Consider the following 20,026-nt stretch of genomic DNA (forward strand, 5'->3'; position numbering starts at 1 on the left):
TTTAAGGGGTGGCCTGAAAAATATATTATATGTTTGCAAAAATTTGGAGTACGCTTAATTCGTAGAACAATTTAACACTTGTATTAAATGCAGATTTCACTCCTCTATAAAAAGATTTTTATAACTTTTGATGTAAAATAATTAGGGAAGCAGGAATTCAACAATTTAGAATTTCTCATTGAGTTTCCTATGGCCCGTTTGGTGATTCACCACCCGGTAGATGCATTATGAATATATAAATAAATATTATTCGTTGGTACAACCCCTAATATTATGCATACCAAAATACAATAACACGTCAATAAGAGAAGTGACAGCTTTTTTAACATTGAATTTTTATCAGTTTATACAACTCAAAACGTCAAGAAAACGTCATTATGTTTTCAACCTATAAAATTGATTGGTTGACTTCAAAATTAAAGGTGGAATGATGATAACAAATTCAACTTATTTACACTAGCTCAATTCAGGGCTAGGTTAAGTTTAATTTATTTGTAATTTTAATGTAGAATATACTGTTTTATTGAAAGAAATTGTATCAAAGATGGATCTACACAAGATTGTAGAGCTGGGAAACCGAGTAAGTATTTTTATTATAACATGTATTTTATTATTTTGTAATAATTAATCAAAAACATCGATTTTTAATTTTAGACGTTCGAAGAACTCAGTCCAGAAGAAAAATTAAGGTAAAATTATGATCATACATATGTATTTATATAAAAACAATCATTTTCAGGCTAGAACATCAAAGAATACATGAACAACATAAAGGCCATGAGAAAATGCACGCGGAAATGATTATAGTTTTAATTATAACGTTAGTTGTTGCCCAATTGTGCCTAATTGAATGGAAGAAGCGTCATTATAGGAGTTATTCTGTAAGTTACCATAGAATCACAAAAATTGGGAAAATGTGTAGGAAAAATTATACTGAACAATATTGTGCACAGTATGAATAAAAGTGTCTCTATTTTTAATCTTTAACATTTATGCTACTTCCTGGCAAATATAATAATTTGTACTTTGTCAGAAAAACATATTTTCATATACAATTCCTATAAGCTATAACGGTAATAAAATTGAATGAATGTACCATTTTATAAATTCTCTATGAAAGGTATATTTATCAATGTGGATTATCTTATTTTGTTGCTCTCTAATAGAGATAATGATGTATATCAGGTTTATAAAGATTATTGCTTTTATAATAATAGGAGTTTGAGTATATTTGCAATGTTTGTGTAGTTAAATAAACAATTTTGATATTGGAAATGTTCCTTCTATATAATAGTAACATTTGATGCTTTTAATTTATTAATTGTATGATATTGTCGACAGAGTAACAATATGTAAAACTGCAAGCAAAATTACAATAAATTAATAAACTGTAAAATTAAAAACATTAGTTTTAGAAACATTCAATTGAGTAACAGGCAATGCCTTGGTCACATCAGCTAACTGTTTGTTTGTAGGAACATACTCAATAACAGAATTTCCTTTATTTACCATATCTTTTACGAAATTATGTTTTACATCAATATGTTTTGAGTGTTTGGTCTCATAAGTTTGAGCCATTTTTATGCAATCTGTTGTCCTCAAAAATTTTAATAGGATATTGGAAATCAAACATTTCTTTTAAAAGCTGACCTTAAAACAAACACTCAGTCATACACACAGACAGAGCCAAATATTCGGCTTCACTGCTACTAAAAGCAACTACAGTTTGCTTTTTAAAACACCAGTTTACAACTTTATTATTACAAAGAATAACATATCCAGAAACACTCTTCCTGTCATTAGCATCGCTTGCAAAATTTGAGTCAGCACATGCCTGAACAAACTTATCATTTTTAGTAAATTTATTGTAAATTAAGCCCAACTCGTTAGTATAGCTCAAATAACGAATTACATTTTTAAGTATTCCAATGATTACTATTAAAATCATTTTGAAATCTTCCAAAAAATGAAACTATAAAACACAAATCTGGCCTAGTGCCAAGCATCAAATACATCAAGCTACCAAGTACCTCCTTATAAGGGACTTTAAAATCAGTTTGAGCTTTTTCTAAATTCAATTTAAGTTCCATTGGAATTTTACTAATCTTGCAATTTACCATGTTAAAACAAATAACAATTTTTGTAACTAAATTTTTCTGGCTAACAACTAAAGTCTTATCTTTCCTTTCAATTTCTAATCCTAAAAAGACAATTTTTGTCTTCTCAAAAATCATCTTCGAAAATTAAAAAAACAAAAATATCATCTACCCATATCAAAACATAAGTTTATCCATTGAAATACAAGCAAGGATCAACCTTAGATTTTTTAAATATTAAGTTTCATAAATGCTTATTAATAGTTGTTTTCCAACACTTAGGGCTTTCCCGTAAACCATATAAAGGTTTTACCAATTTACATACTACACCAGGTTTAACACTTAGGCCATCTGGTGGCTTTAAAAACACATCACTATACACTGGACTTTTTAAAAAAGCACTTTTCACATTAAATTGATGAATATCCATATCACGATCTACAGCAATGGCTAACAGTACCCTCAGGGTGGTTAATCTAGCTACTGGTGCATACACATAGAACCAAAAGTTCCTTATCTATGGCCTCCTTCCATCCATTACCCATCAAAACAGCTGTTGTACAGTAATTAGGCAATGTACTTGTAGGAGTTCGATTTGTTAAGTACACAGCAGCCAATACAGCTTCTCCCCAAAATGACTTGTCAAGACCGCTGTCCAAAATTAATCCTGCAGATTTATCTAAAATAGTATGATTGTATCTTTCCGCTAATCCGTTCTGATCTGGATTCCTAGGCACAGAATATTACATAGCTATTCCTGTACTAGTACAAAAATCTTTAAAGCTTTTAGAACTATTCTCTCGAGCATGATCACATCTCAAATACTTTATTTTAATGTTGAATTTTGATTCAGTTAATTCTACAAAATGCCTTAAGCATGTTTCTACTTCATTCTTTTCTTTAATAAGGTATAAAATTTCAAAATGACTAATGATCAATGAAACAAACATAATAATTTTTACCATCATGAGTAGAAGGGCTAATTTTTCCACACACATCTGTGGACACATATTAAAGTAAACATCGAGCTTTCGTATCACTTGAGATGCTCTTTAAAAATGGAGAATGTATCTGCTTACCTTTCAAGCATATCTCACGTACTGAACTCACAGGAAATCTACAAGAATGTCCCATCTGCTTGTGCCACAACTCAGGTGTATTACAAACAATATTAACCACATCTGAATACAATTACAATTCTATAAAATACAGATTACCAATCAATTTTCCGGTAATAGTTGCAGTATCACCCCTCACGATTTTTACTTCTTTATTTTCTAAAATCACGAAAACCTTTTTCTTCAATTTGTTTTACATAAGTTATAAGAAATATTGTCACAAACAAAAACATCATTCAAAGTAACTGAAAGTCCTTCTTTAGATATAGCTGAGAAACTACCTTGAAATTTTGCTCTACAGTTACATTTATTTGTCTATCCACTGCTTTGGAATTAGTCAAAAATTGAATTTATTTTACAGATGTCCACTATTCATTACATTACAATCACAGCTGACTGCAACTTCCTCTTTTGTGCCATTGAGCAAAAAGACAACTTTTTGTTCAATGGTGACATTTCGAGCGAATATACCCCATTTCATGACAGTGATAACAACGAACTTTAAATGTATGTTTGCCCTTACCTTTATATTTTTTATGGCCAACAAAGACATGTGAAGGAACAGGGACACTAGTGACTTCCTTTGTTTTTAAACGATCATCTTCTGCTATTAAACTATTTTTCAAAAAATCTACAGTTACTTTTGATGGATCAGAACGAAATAAAATATCAATGGACGTTACTGAACTAAACTAAATTTATTAGGCATTGCAGATAAAAGTGTGGTGATCTTTTCACTATCATCTATTTTATCTCCTGCATAATTTAATTCTCTTAATGTTTTATCAAAATCCACCAAAAACTCACCCAAGTTGCCGTCTTCTTTAAATACTAAGTTGTGCAACTTTTTCTGGATTTGTACTCGACACTGAAGTCCTGTATTTTGTAAACAGCTTTTAGAGCTTCCATCATTCCCATTGAAGTTTCTTGGGATTTAATTATTTAAAGAACATTATCCCCAACTAACTGAACAATAATATCCTTTTTCAGTCGAATCACTTTCAACAAGGTCTTTGTACTTATTTACTACATTAGCCATAAAAATTCATTGCTGGACGAAGCCATAACTAAATGACTCACGTGCAAAAATTGTTTTGCATATTTTCCTGCAAACTACACTTTTAGCAGAACAAATTTTATTTTGTTTAAAACACAAAAATTTCTGCAGCTGGGCACATAAATTGTTTACGCAGGTTAATAATAATAACACTATTATTATATTTAATTAGAAAAGGAATAAGTTTTATTGTTTTACAAGTACAAGATAAGGTGTACCATGATACATGATACTATAAGAAATGACAAATAGGATCTTCCCGTAGCGCAAATACGTCGTTTTCGCGCATGACGTAATTGGAGAGTTGAATTTGAATTCTTGTTAGTTAAATGGGGTTTGTATGCATTCAGTGAGCAAATTATTCAATTAGCAAAATAATAAACGCCTTTTTTTTGTGTCATTTGTTTACAAAAGACAAAAATAATATAATACTAAAAAACTATAAGAAGAAACTAAATGAAAATAAGTTTAAGAAGTTTAATAATTACAATGATCGTAAATATAAAGATATCTCAAAACTATTTATTATTTTTAATATAAACATTTTCAAATATGTGCAATATACAAATTAAACTTTATTCGAAAACATTTTAGTGTCAGGATAAATTTGTTTTACCTATTACAGATAATTCTTCACTATAAAATAATATAATAGATAAATTCAGTTTGATCAGATGATTTTGCAGGATTGTCACGAATTTCCTATAATATGTGGTTTATTATGGGAAAGTTGTTGTCAGTTTCAGTTTAAAATGTTACTGAATTTATCTGTGGGATTCACATAAAATCATTTTCAAAATGTTTTTTGTTATACAATAGTAGACATCACTGAAAGTAGTAACATGTAGACACAGTCCCGGTGCTAGGATATATGATTTCCTCCTGCAAAACTAGCATAGACGCTTTTCGGTTTTTTAAAATTAAATTATATTTATTTAATTTTTTGGCAATCACACAAAATTTAGTATTTAAATAAATAAAAATAATAACTATAAAACCTCAATAATATACTTTTGCAATAATGTGAAACCGCAATGTAATAAACGTACAGTATACTGACCCAATATAATTTTATGTTAATTGAATGCAACACTAGATAATGTTCTTGTAAATGCACACTGCACAGTAAGCTAACAAACTTTTATGTATTACTAAACACATAGAATTGATAGAATACAAAATTGAGAAAACTCCTGATAAACTAAATTTTATGTAAAATGTTTATTTTAATACAAATCATTCATTTACGCTCCTAACTGCTGACACAAAATCTTTAAACAACTTCAAAGAAATTTGAAGAAAATAAATAAATAATTTCAAATAGGTGCAAAGTTGTTTGTTTTTTGAAACATAATATATTTACCAATAAATTCTACTACTATAGGGTAGGAATTCTATGCGTTGTATATTTTACATGTGTGGGATACAAAAATAACAAACACAGCTAAAGGTATTATGACTGGAATTGGAACCAAGTTTAAAAAATTTATTTTACTGTTTTGTATAACACTATTATAGCAGAAAAAGCTCAGTGCATCTCTTGTAGACCCGTTATCGCTGGCCCTGTGTGGACACTATTGACAATAATTATTATAGTACTAAATATGAACATTTTACCAAAAAAAAAAAACAACAGAAGTTGTAAAAATCAGGTTGAATAATATAGTTGATATGAATAAAAAGTGAAATGAAGTTGAAATTGCTGATCACAGTACCTTAACAAGCAACTGAACAATAAGTTTTGAAAAAAAAAACAGTAAAGAACTTAAAAAAGATACTTAGCCATAGATGAGATCAGGTAAATTTAGGGAGTATTTTAAAAAACTATAATGTTTATACAAGATTAAGTTTAGTAGGTCACTAATTTGATTTTAGTGAAAATATTAACCTCATACTAATAAAGCGTTATGTCATTAACTCAAAAGACTTGCAGCTAGAGATATGATAAACACACTAAAGTATACATTGGTTACACTTTTGAATTTAATTAATACTTCACTCAAACTACATCATATAATTGTTTTGATTTTAGCTAGTCACTTTATTAGCCATGTGGATCCTACCGCTAGGGCTTTGTTTGAGAAGTCATTGGTGGAGATTCGTTTTTATATGGCTTCTATTTTCATGTATAACTAGTCTTATTGTTAGAAAAGCCATTCAGAAGCCAATAGATAGGACCACACCGAGGTAAGAAATACACTGTGTTTTTAATTAAATGAATGAGTAGAACTAATGTTTGTGTATTACACAACCCAACAAAATGAAAAAAATATGTTGCAGTAGGTGGTACAGTAGACTAGCGAAAAGCTTCATAATATATTCTCTGTATTTTTAAAATTGAATAAAGCAATTTTATTGTTTATATTTTTTAACAAATTTTATTATATTCAAATACACTTGAGTGCAAAATAATCGACTCATCGAATCATTTTGCAAGAGTACGTCTCTTGTTTCAATCTAAAAAAGTGTAAATTTAAAAATATTTAGTGTACAATCATTAACCTCATTATTGAGTTTTAAAAAATTTTGTTTTTTGGTGAATTGGATGACGCATTACAAATAAATATTGCAACACGTAGAGAGGGGGTCAGAATTTGACATATTATTATAGCGTTCCATATATAACGCGATACCACATCCGTCAACGCAACTCAAGCAGTAGCATTAATGAGAGAAGGCCTGAGCCAGAGGGCCGTGGCTAGTCGACTAAATTTAAGCCAATCTGCTTTGTCCCGAGTGTATCGTCGGTACCAAGATACTGCTGATTATATCCGTCGACAAGGAGGAGGCCGTAAACGAATAACAACGGAGAGAGATTATCGATTTCTTGTATCGAAATCCCTGAGAAATCGACATTTGAGTGGTGCTAAACTCAAAGAAGAGCTTAGAGAGGTCCGAGATGTGGTTACCAGCGTTTGGACAGTCAGAAGGAGACTAAAAGCAGCCAACCTAATACTAAAAAGGGCAATTACGGGTCCCAAGCTAACTGCAGCCCAGAAGCAAAGGCGATTAGAATTTGCTCGCGAACATCTGGATTGGGACGATTATCAATGGAGTCAGGTATTATTCTCCGATGAAAATAGGATCTGCCTACATGGCAACGATAAAAGAGGCGTCGAGTATATGGAAGGCCAGGAGAGCAATTTGCTCAATTTTGTATACGAGAAATTGTGTCGTGAAGGCGGTTCTTGTATGTTTTGGGCAGGCAGTTCTATGGATGTGAAAACCAAGTTGATTTTCGTGCCTGGTGGAGGACGTGGAGGAGGTTTAACGGCGGATCGTAACATCAGAGACATTTTGGAGGAACATGTGGTTTCATACGCGGGATTTATTGGTGATGCCTTTATTTTAAGGCACGATGCCATATCGCACGAGTCACCACCAGCTATCTATCTGATATCGGTATACCTACAATAAATTGGCCTGCGTTAAGCCCGGACATAAATCCAATAGAGCATGTTTGGGATGAGCTAAAACGAAGTGTCCCGGACAAAAATCATGCACCAGGGAGCATAATAGAATTAAGAGCTGCTTTTAATGATGAATGGAAAGCAATGCCTCAAGAATTTATTAGAAAAGTCATCCGATCCATGCGAAATTGATTGGAAAGTGTAATTAGGAGTAGGGGTGGTAACAGCAAATACTAAATAATTAAAAAATTCATTTTGTAATTGATGATTTCTCTGTTCCTAACGTCTTTCTTAGTTTTAGTTCCAATGCGTTAGCGTTAGTTCCAATGATGAATATTTAGGAAACTCTGTGTTTGGATTGCATATTGTTTTTATAATGCGTCTTCCAAATAATGCAATAGCAGTTTTTGTAAGTTCAATAATAAAGTTATTGTTTGCACATTACATTTTTTTATTTTCATACTTCTTACATTGAAACAGAAGGTGTAATCTCAAATATCGCTTTTGAGTCTATTATTTTGCACTCGAGTGTAGTTCAATGAATTATTGTTTGCTCCTAACGCCACCTGTTGACGTATTAACAAAGAATACTTTGTTTACTGGTGACAGACCTGCCAGATTCAAACGAAATATTAAATTATGTAAAATATAAATAAATATAGTTGGATAGTAAATTTAATTAATATAGAAACTAAGTAAGATGATTAAAAATAATAATTGTATTTATATGAAATTATTTTAAAACGAGAAGTGTGTTAAACATTTAAACAGATGATTCAATATTGTTTGATTATTATTAATCGGATGACATTTATGGCTTTTAACTTTTATCAATCGTTGCTGATCGAATCTTTTGTTGCAAATATTCTTTTAATTTTTTTAGTTCTCATTTAATGTCTGTATTTTGTTAGTTATTTTTCGTACAGTTTTTAATTTAAACCTGCTTAGAATAAATATATGATGACTAGAAACGAATTGGTCGAGAGTAGTGAATCAATGTGAAGAAACACTATTTTATGACTATCCGTGACCACGCCATCTTGTGGCGCTAGTTCCGTGACGCTCGCCTCAACATTTTAGTATAGAGAAAAAAGTAATACAACGCCAGTATAGAAGCTTCACTTCAAAAAGTTTCTAGAGAAGTAAAAATGAAATGTATTTTTGATGCACTGATTTTAAAAATTTCTTTTTTTTTTGTAACAGTTTTAGGTTTTTTTTTGCAAGGAACCAATTTTTGCAGGTAAAATTGAAACAAATTACCATATTTTAGGTACTTGGAAATCCTCATAAACCTTCTTCTTCCTTTTTATAAGCAATTCTGCTTGTTCATTGGCGGATTAATACCTATATGGAAGGTTGTCACTCCTTTTTTTGCGCGGTCGTCCGATACTTTTTAAACGGACTCATAAACCTAAAATCCATATTTCCGATACCTGCTGGACTATGAAGTTGGAGTTTATCAATTTGTAACGATCAAGATGAACCAAGATTTACCTCGTAAATATTAGCTGCTACGAATCAAAATAAAGACATTTTTGCAATCAGAGCGTCAAAAATATGGAAACTCAGTTCTTACTTCTCCGGCACCAAATGGTTGTTGGGCTATGTTAATAATTGATGTGCTTCTTTTTTTTGCAAACACTTGGTCCTATATTTATTTTTTATGTGGAACAGCATGTTATTGAGATTATTAAAAACAAGTTTTGAAAGCGAAGATGTTTCTTTTGTGTATAAAGAAATTATTAGTGTAAAAAATTATTTTAATATTTAGTCATGCCACCTTTTGCTGCATTTACAGTTTTTACAGATCGGGAAAGCCCTCTTTATAATATTTTGTATTATTTTTATATATATTATGATACCATTCATGAGGTTTACCTCATTCAAGTTTCCCAGCTAAGGCAAAACAGAAATAATTATTCTCTTTGGCAAGGAATGCAGTAACACTTCTCGTTTTATGACACATACCGAATTGTGCATAAAAATCGAAATTTCATTATCTAGCAAATTGCTATCTATTATTTGAGCAGTGTAGTACTGGTTTTGACTCATAGGTGGCGCCTCATACCCTTACCGAGATTACAGACTATACCGTTACGTTTATTGGGCGTTTAACGGTTTCTACAAGTCTTACTATAATCTACAAAGTTGATTAATAGAAAAAAATACACATGTGAAAATTAAAATAATCATTAACAAACAATACTATTTACTTGACACAAATTTTCAAGACATGTGCCGATGTTGTTTGGCCCATTGTAGTCTTTTTTTGTTTAGGTTTCGACAGAGCGAGGTTTTTTATAGGCTGGCGGCCGATCGGGTTTTCATCGACTGTTCTTTTGGAAACAGTAATTGGTGCTACACTCTTTTTATGGTTTATAAAATTGATATCCCTGAGTTTATGATCAGTGAGAGGCGTAGTGACTCTTTTCCTGTCAAATTTTCAAACACATTTTGCTTCTAATGCCTATTTTTTATATTTCTATTTTATGAATGTTTGGTTTGGTTTGGTTCACGATATAATAAAAAAGGTATATAAATTATAAAGATAAAAATTAAAAAAAAAAATTGCGTGGATACCTTTACATTAAGTATACAGGTATCTACTATTTCTGGGGTGCCCAGAAGTTGTCCAAAATTTATCAAAACGTTTCTTCTGTTTTTTTATTATAGTTGTTATTAGGCTCCCTAACACTCTTGTTCGTCGCCTTTTAACATTCTCAACGATTCTATGATGCTTTTCAAAGCACACAACTCTTTTTCGGAAGTTCCAAAGCCATCATCGATTTTTGGTGATTTTTTTTTTAATTTTATTTCGCGCCCTTTACGCTTTTTCGACGATTTTTGGATGGTTTTTGTCTTTATTTAATACTTCCTACATTTTTGACGATTTTTGGATAATTATTTAAAACTTCGAATGCCTTTTGATCATTCGATGCGTTTTTGGCTATTTTCTGAAGTTTTTTTGAATGTTTTATCCTTATTAATACTTTCTCGATATTTCCAACGCTTTGTGAATCACTCGTCGATGTTTCAGTGACTTTTTACGTTTCCCCATTTTTTCTGTTTTTTTTTTATATAGTTAAAACGATTTTACGACGATTTTTTATCAAGCTATCTCGACACTCTTGTTCGACACCTTTAACATTTCCAACTATTCTTTGATGCTTTTTTTTCATAGCATATAACTCTTTTTCGGAGGTTCGAAAGCTACCACCATTTTCGATATTTTTATTTTATTTAGCGCCCTTTACGACGCTTTTTGGAGGTTTTTTTTGACTTAATTTAATACTTCCTACATTTTTGACGATTTTTTGATGATTAGCGCCGTTTTGACCATTTTATGGTGTTTTTTCAAGGTGTTTATCATTGTTTATGCTTTTTCGATGGTTTCAACGCTTTCTTAGATCTCTCTACGCTTTTGATTACATTTGACATTTCTCAATTTCTGGTACTTTTTATATAGTTTACAATGCTTTTACGACAATTTTTAATGCTTCCAATTCTACTTTTGACGCTCTTAAAGCATTCGTAGTTTTTGGTGCTTATTTGACATTTTTTTTAACCCTTTATTTCTTATTAATATTCCAACGCAGTGTCTGTGCCGAGGATCGTTGTTTTAGATCCCGAATAGTAGAACGTTTTTTTTTTGTTGAAATATTCTGGCCCCGAGCCCTCTTGCTTTACTGATTCCCAAAATATCAACATTCAGCCGTTTCATTTCCTTTATGGCATTATTCATTTTCTTGTTGCATATAAAGTGTATACATTTCATGTAGAAATTCTACTTCCTAATTTTGTTATATCAAACCGGGGCTGAGAATCGTTTTTTCTACTTTTCTTTACATAATAAAACACTATTTGCAATATGAATTTTAAAATCTAATCGAATAAAAATAGTTTTGATGATTTTTAATGTCCCAAATATAACTAATTATTCCTTCTACTACTTCCAGATTAGTATATAAATGGTTTTTACTTCTTCATAAGTTAAGTTACGCTCTAGGCATCTTAGGATATTTCGTAATGATGGCAACCTTTTTTGGACTGAATTTTGTGTTCAACGCCCAGCCCAACAGTTGGATGGATTGTGCGTTACTACTCATCTTTTACGGACTGTATTATGGCGTACTAGGCAGAGATATAGCTGAAATATGCGCAGATAAAATGGCAGCCCATATTGGGGTAAGTATATTTTAGATTGGACAAATATGGTTACACTTTTCATCTAAAAGTAAAATATGTAGCATGTATATTATTGATTCACCGCGATACAGGTGATTTAATCACTGATGACAGATAGAGCTTCAAGAACTTTTCAAGTAGCATTGTAAATCCTTTGATCAAAACAATAATCCAAATTTCCAAACACTTCACCTTGCTCCCTTCAATTACATTTTTCATTTAGTGCAAGATATCTTGTCCTGTTGTGGAGATCAGTTAGCACAAATCAGTTTTTGACATTTTCACACAAATTCCACATATCAAATAGCAAAATTTGGAAGTGTTTTGATTCGTAAATAAGGGTTGTTCGTTTAAATTTACGAATGGCGATATCGTCCTCATATTTACGTTTTGAGGTTGATTGCTTAGATAGATTCAATGAGGTGGCTTTTGGCCTATTCCACTGCGACCTTTTCAGATCAATTGTGGTCCTCTAATCCTAGATTTCTCTAGCCAGACCCTTTTTAAAAGGACGCATGACACATTCATCGTAATTAGATGACAGTGGCATCGACAAAACGATGACTAATGTGTCTGGGCAATATTGTAGTTGATACTTTACAGCGCGTGCATCGGCGTAGAATAAAAGGTGAATTTTTAACGAACATAAGTTTGACGAAAAATTAATGTGATTTACATTTCTAACACACTTGGCACTCCATGGTATGCGTGCCGTACGTTTGTTACCCGTCCCTATATCTTTGTTTTAGTCCAAAATATTGAAAAGTCTATTAACCATTTCGGTGCTATTATGCTTTTACTTTCTTAAGGGCAGTTTGCAGTTCCAATCTGTTACATACTCACAAGTTCTAGATACCTCAGAACCTTTGTTGCAGCTTGGTTGTGAAAGATTCTTAGCCTTCTCTATCCAGTTAAGATAACCGGTTACTGAAGACCATGTTTTCCATCATGTAACTTGTCAGAACGCTTTCACGTTCGAATATTTTCATTTTTCTGTATTTTTATAATTTCGTGAGACATACAGTATATTCGATCATTTCTCTGCCGTCCATTCTCTCAAGAATTTTTTTATGACTACCATAAAAATTTTCGTTATCTCCATATATTTCCTTAGAAATATTATATGTAATGATCTCTTAAGATGCCGTTTGTTGTACGCAAAGAGTACCGCTAATTTCAACCTTCGTTGAAAAGTACCCAAAAACTGTTTTCACTAATATAAATATACATACATAAATATTTATTATTTATATACGTACATTTATTATATATAATATTTCGAATCTATTCCTTTTTCCGTCTGCCGCTGAAGAAGATGTAACGTTAGCTGTCACCAGCTCGTTTCGTCGGAGAATCCCGTTATTAATTGGGGTTTGGTAGGACTCGTATTTTGCAAATCATAGCTACTCACCACTTAGCGTTTAAGTAAGCTAAAAATTACCATCAAAACACATGGGCAGTGAATAAAATCAGCTAAAGGTAGTACACGAGTCTATATCCAGGAATTCAAATAGAGTTTCACAAAAAATAACTAGGTATTTTAGTTTTATCGCACATATTGAAATAATTAGGTATTGATTCGTAATTTTTTGCTAAGTAATAGATATAAGTTTAGTTTATTAACAAATCAACAATTTCAGTATTACTCACCTCAAGGAATAAGTACAAGAAACTTGGATCCTTCTGTATGTGCCGTATGTGGTAATAAATTATTGGTTAGCGAAGATGAAGAAGGAGTCATAGAAAATACTTATAAACTAAGTTGTGAGCATGTGTAAGTATCCTTTTATTTTGGAAAATATACATCAATTTTTTTATGCCTTTGGGCTTGAAAAGACGTAACTGAATCGAGATGTTTATTGTACAATTTAATGTTTAATGTAACTTCGTGATCACGAATGTAACTTATGTTTCAACAAGTTTATGAGTTTATAATTCTATATTTATATACTCAGCATTTTTGCTCGTATGACAGACCTCTCTTAAACAACTTTAGTTATGTATTTCCTCAATTATATGTACACCATCAACGTCCAAGTGGTTTCTTAAACCCTCTAGATAGGATAAGAAGAGCCAATTTCCTAACGGCTCCACGTGGTGAACTAGGAAACACTAGCTCACGGACTCTCCTTCTTCTTCTTAGAGTGCCGTCTCCCTACGGAGGTTGGCAATCATAATGGCTATTTTAACGGACTCTCCTGCACATATATAAATCCTACATTAGACCAATAGTAGAGTAGTGTCCGCCTCTATTGGCACTCAACAAACGCCAAATGAACACCTTAATGACAACCGAAAGGAAAATCCTGAAGAGAATTTTGAACAAACGTTCACACTTCCCGTCAGCTTATAATCATTAACTCGCCAACATCCTTACAATAGAAAGTCGGATTCAAACTCTCAGCAAGAGATATGCCCTAAAAACTATAGAGAGTTCCAACACCAGAGCAAAAACTCCCTGCCACCGCATAGGGCATGCACTTACTAAATTTTTTAACCAAAAAGATCCAGTCCTGCCAAGCTAAGCTTCTTATCCTAACAAACCACCAACTTTCTGATGGTGGACTTTTTCTACAACGTGTTAGAAGCTAGTCCTCTAAAATATTGCACATAATTACAAAGCCGAAAATGTCGTAGAAGTGGGAGTAACCGTTCTGCCATTCCCAAGAAACTTACGTCACTGACGCCCATTCCCGACTCCCGTTAAAAAAAGGGAGCAGCCATTATTGAAGAGGCTTTCTTTTACTGTTTAATTTGAAACTAATCAGAGTGACAGATTGAAATTAAGTTATCAGTAAAAATCCTGATTGTAGAAAACCTGCGATTTGGCAAATAACAAAAAAAACAAAAGAGATGTTTGTGTTTTTGAAATCGTTCTCAAAATACATTTCATTTCCGAAGTGGAAATTGAAACGTCATTAAACGTACTTTAACCTTTAATTGTGGCTTATTCCCATTTAAATAGTAATTACTTTAACATGCCACAAGAAAATAGCTTCAGAACAATATTGTATAGTGTAGTGATTTTTGGCTGCTTGTTTTATGTGTTCAGTTGCAAGTTTAAGGATACTTTATTTTGCTCTATTATTCTACTTATTTACTTTGAAGTACTCTACATTGTTTAGCTGCCGACGTCGCATATACTCCTTGTGGCAGTTTAAAATAAACATCGTAGCTGTTAGAATCACTAAAATGTCGATATATATATATCGATTTCTATATAGACTTCTTGTGATCGGCCCTGGCCGCATCCGATTGGGTGGGGTCCAAGTCCAATAAGGTCATATTCGTCAATTTAATTTCTGTTTTTCTGTAGAAGTTTTTCCTTGCAGCTTAAAGTATTTGGGCATCATCTCTTATTTTGTTTTGGAATTTCTGTGCTTTTTCAATCGTAGACGTGCAGAAGCCATCTTTTCTTAAAGCTGGTATATCTTTGTGCATTTCCTCGTTCTTATGGTTCTCATCTGTCAGTTTTTCAGATTTTGTGATTAGGGTTTGGATTACAGATTACCATTTAATTGTGCAGGATGCAGGATGATTGTGTGAATTAAATTGGCGAGTAAGACCCGCCCAATCGCATGCGCACAGGACCGATCACAAGAAGCGCAGCAAGGTATTTAAGCACAGCACACATCCGCCAGTACGTATACAGATACAGACTGTACCGAGCCTCTCCGTCCGGCTCGCGGAGGTAAGAATACAGCCGGGGCAATTTATCCCTGCCTGTCGTAGGAGGCGACTAATGGGAAGGAATGAAGAGGTGTCGGGTCTGTAAAAATGCACGCAGGGCGTTTCGGCGTTACGGTCACCGGTCTACACTCCTAGTATCCGAGACGGGACCACTCTACTCTCATTCCACAGAACCAAGCTGAGATTGAACGAGCTGCGTCCCTGATACACCCTTTCCCCAATAAGGGCGTGGGGTTACAGCAGGTACCCACCTTGGAAGATTTAAGAGTGGTAGAGGAGAGCTCCTCAGCGGCGACCTGTCAAACGTACGAGGTCGAGCCTCGACCTGCGTTCACCTTTCCGTCCCGGGGGGGATAACGTACGGGTGAGCGTACCGCAACACAGGTACCTACTACGGGGAGGGTGGAGCCCCGCGATGCTTCATCCAACGCACCACCCTCAAATGGTGTCGGACTCGTAGGGGTTAGTGGCTAGATAACGGTCGTATGTCGGTCAGGTAGACCAGGGTCCAGCTGATGCTTTATCATCAGAGGGTACACGAATTCGTCAATGTACCGAGCCTAAAAGAGCCCACCATAGGATCATAACACCGCGTAGGGTGCCAAGTTTGGTTGATGTTACTTTCGACGCTGATCTTTTCAGCCTGAAGTGTAGTAAGAAGCACCGAAAAAGTAGAGAAAGACTGTTAACGCTTGGTACTGAACAGGGCAAACGCCCAGGAACACTATAGCGAGAGTAGTGAAAAAAAATCGAGCGAGGCACCTTGTCCGAGTCTGACATACTATCGAAACCGGTCTTTTAAGACCTGAAGTGTATTGTAAGAGCACGGAAAAGTGGAGAGTTATCAGCACTAACTGACGGCGTGAGAACTCTCACGCCTACAACACCTGCAAGCCCTATTCCAGAACAAAACACAGAAACATGCAACATCACACACATTCCCTCGCATTTCTGCAACCAACACAGATTCAATCGACTATCTAATACCCAGATCTTCTCAGATTAAAATTTTAATCCCTAGAGTCAACCCTCCCGAAAAATCTGCTCTAGTGACCACTAAATCACAAATCAATCCCAAATCTTGACAAGAGCACCTAATATTACACACTGAAAATCGTAAACCGAAACAAAACAACCCCAACCCACTCTACCAATACACACACACGCGCGCGCGCACACATGACTCCAGCAAAACCACAAAAACTATACAAATACCGCATATAACACAACCCATCCAACATTTGCCATCAAAAGAAATTCAACACCACATTAAAATCCAACGAACTCCTGCCCATAACATCCTTAACACATATGTTCACACCCCCATATGTTCACGAATTTCAAACTTAACTTCCAAACATCATTGGAGATAATATAATCACCATTAGTTGCTTACTCCACAAAATTCTATACGCTTACTTAACAAAATCCAATCAAATCTTTACCTCGTCATGACAGGGGTGACCTTTCGCAAAAAGACATCGAAGACAGCTTGTCTGAAGGCAATTTCCCATACACCAAAGTCGTCAAATAATTTTCCGTCCCAGTAATATCCCAACCCACTTCGTACCAGTTTTTACACACTCGGACTCAGTTCGCTGAAGCACTGACTGAAGTGGTATTAGACTTAACGGGAAGTTCATATATTGCGAGATTCTTGAATCGAGCAATGTTATCCTGTTACGCTCAAAATACTGGTCGAGATGCTGCCTGGAAGATCATATTGCGAGATTCGTAAATTCGACATTTTAACACAGAATGTCCACAAAAAGCCACTATCTGTCACGACTGCGGACTGGACAACACAAATCAAAGGAGTGTCCTAACGTAAGTGCACCCTCTCGTCCCAACTGACGCGACAAACATCCTGCATATTGCCACAAATGTCCCGCCAGAAAACGCATTCCAATCCGTCTCATTTTTAACAATTTTCGTTTATAACGACAATATAGTTTACAAACGCCCAAGGAACTGAAAGTTAATTTTATTGCGTTGATGGTGAAGTTTCAGGAGAGAGAACAAGGATAGCAGTCAAGTATACATTTAAAAACTTATCAAACTGATAATTATTATTCTATAATAAACATGTAATACAATGGCATATATTTACTAGAGATTATGTGACTCATTATGTAGAATAAATAATTTATTTTTATCTAATTTCACCCACATATTAAACCAAGGTTAAGTAGATAGTAAAGGTTAACGTAAAATAGATATATGTTATGTATAAATTATTTTATTTAAGTACTATTTTAGTAATTATTTTTGATACAATCATTACTTGCTCCTTGGTTATCGTAAGGTGTTACAAGGTTTTTTTAAATAAGAACGTTGTGTAACGGTTTTCTATTGTCAGTATAATACATTTCCAAGGTCATAAGTAACGTTTGCAGCAACTTCTTAATCCATCTTTTACGCGGTCGTTCTCTTCTTCTACCCTCTGGGTTTGAGAGTGTCATTATCTTCGTGTACTCTGTTCCCGATCTGATTATTCACTTTCATTTCGGGGTTTTATTTTGCAAATTAATACGACTATTACTTTAATGTTAACCAAATTTATTAAGTAATACAACAAAAATACGTTTAGTAAGAACAAAAGGTGTCTGTTATATACAATTACTGCTTCTTAATTACATCGTTGGTTCTATATGAATGCTAAACGTCATCTTCTGTCCTTTCACTCTTGGTTGGAAGTCAGTTCGCAACGTTGTCACGTTGTGTAAAAAGTCGTGGTGAACCAAAAAATAAAAATGCAACAAAAAAAAATCCTAAACATACTCATTACCTGTCATCCTAATATGTTCAGCCCATCTTAGCCTCTGAACTTTAATGAATTTCACAATATCGGGATCTATATAGAGCTGATATAATTCAGTTATATCTTCGACGCTATAGCCCATTTTCATATACGGCCTCAACAAAAACCAAGCATTCTCTTGTTTTGGTATAAATTCCGTGTTTCAGCGCAATATATCAAAACCGGTCTTCGATCTCGATCCCTTTGTATGTAGATCCAAAACTCAAGGGTTAACAGAAAAACTAATGACGGATTCGGATTCTGCATTAAGTTATGTAAACGTGAAAAATATAAAAGTTGAAAATTTTACTTCCGGTTCCGGAAAAAAATAAAAAAAAAACTTATCTACTCCTAAACTAATACAGCTAGAGCACTTTTGATAACGAATTCATTATTTACGTGGGAATACGTCTGAATAATATATTTTACTTCCATTGATAAAAGTTGATTCGATCCATACTTTTTATTATTATCGCCTCTCTACTACTTCCATCTTTGTTTTAGATTCCATGAATTCTGTATACGCGGATGGTGTATAGTAGGCAAGAAGCAAACATGCCCATATTGCAAAGAAAAAGTCGATCTTAAGAAAATGTTTTCCAATCCATGGGAAAAACCACACGTACTGTTCGGCCAATTGTTGGACTGGATCAGGTGGCTGGTCGCTTGGCAACCCGTAATCGTTTTTCTAGTCCAAGGAATCAATTGGGCCTTAGGCTTGGAGTAGGTAGAGGCCGAGGCGATTCAACGAAGAAACTGCATCGTTTTGACTTGATGATTTTTTTGTTACCTATTTGTTGTGATGTTAAATTATTTGATAATAAAAGATACCTGCTTAAGATTATATCCGTTGTACTAATTTATTTACGAATGGACCGTAAAGACCTATTTACAAAAGACCTAGATGTAAAATAATATATTTGTAGAAATATTCCCAATATCAGTGAATCGGCTATAAATCATCGAATATCATTTAATATGAAACACATTCAACACGAATTAACAAATGATTTTGTATTTTCCAATTTTAGAATAAAAATTTAATTTTACAAAAATGACAGTTATAATTTTTGAGAGCGTTTTTGACAGTATAAAGTTATGTCGAGAGCGCAAGAATATTTTTTTAAAATTTGACCATCACTAAGATTTAACTCTGTAGGGATGAATTTCACTAGGAATTAACCCCGTAGCAGAAATAACTCCCTCGATTGCACACCCAATAGAGTCCTATTTGAGACTAACTAAAAGTTAAAACGTCTGCGGCATTGGTGACACCAGTGGGCTTGAGAAAGCGCAGTTGCTCCACTTACCTCAATGTATATTACCTATGTCCAGCTGAAGTACTATATATATATATATATATATATATATATATATATATATATATATATATATATATATATATATATATATATATATATAAATCAAAAAGATAATTTGGAATAGGGTTAGAAAAATTAGAATAATTCTTTAAATGTTTATTGAGATTTATAATCATTTTGTCAAAATATCACAGAATATACATTTTTTATATATAGATAAATTTTCATTCAAACAATAATACATGAAAGACCCTGTTTTATCCGACAAATTATGGTATTTTAAAAGAACTTTTCATCATGATCAAATATATTAGAAGTCTGTAATACTAGGTTCAGAAATTTTGTCGT

The 20,026-nt window shown here is 33.4% G+C and overlaps 1 protein-coding gene across 1 annotated transcript; it reads left to right on the top strand.

Annotated features, from left to right (window-relative positions):
- Positions 1–359: 359 nt before the first annotated feature.
- LOC140445910 (E3 ubiquitin ligase Rnf121) lies at positions 360–19,200 on the top strand. The gene is made up of 7 exons (XM_072538346.1): positions 360–580; positions 655–689; positions 740–881; positions 6,304–6,458; positions 11,638–11,866; positions 13,507–13,640; positions 18,861–19,200. Exons 1-7 carry the CDS (start codon positions 545–547, stop codon positions 19,081–19,083), a joined length of 954 nt encoding a protein of 317 aa, XP_072394447.1. The 5' UTR covers positions 360–544; the 3' UTR covers positions 19,084–19,200.
- Positions 19,201–20,026: the final 826 nt, after the last annotated feature.

The sequence above is a fragment of the Diabrotica undecimpunctata genome, chromosome 7, assembly GCF_040954645.1.
Source record: "Diabrotica undecimpunctata isolate CICGRU chromosome 7, icDiaUnde3, whole genome shotgun sequence".
Taxonomy (NCBI): Eukaryota; Metazoa; Arthropoda; class Insecta; order Coleoptera; family Chrysomelidae; genus Diabrotica; species Diabrotica undecimpunctata.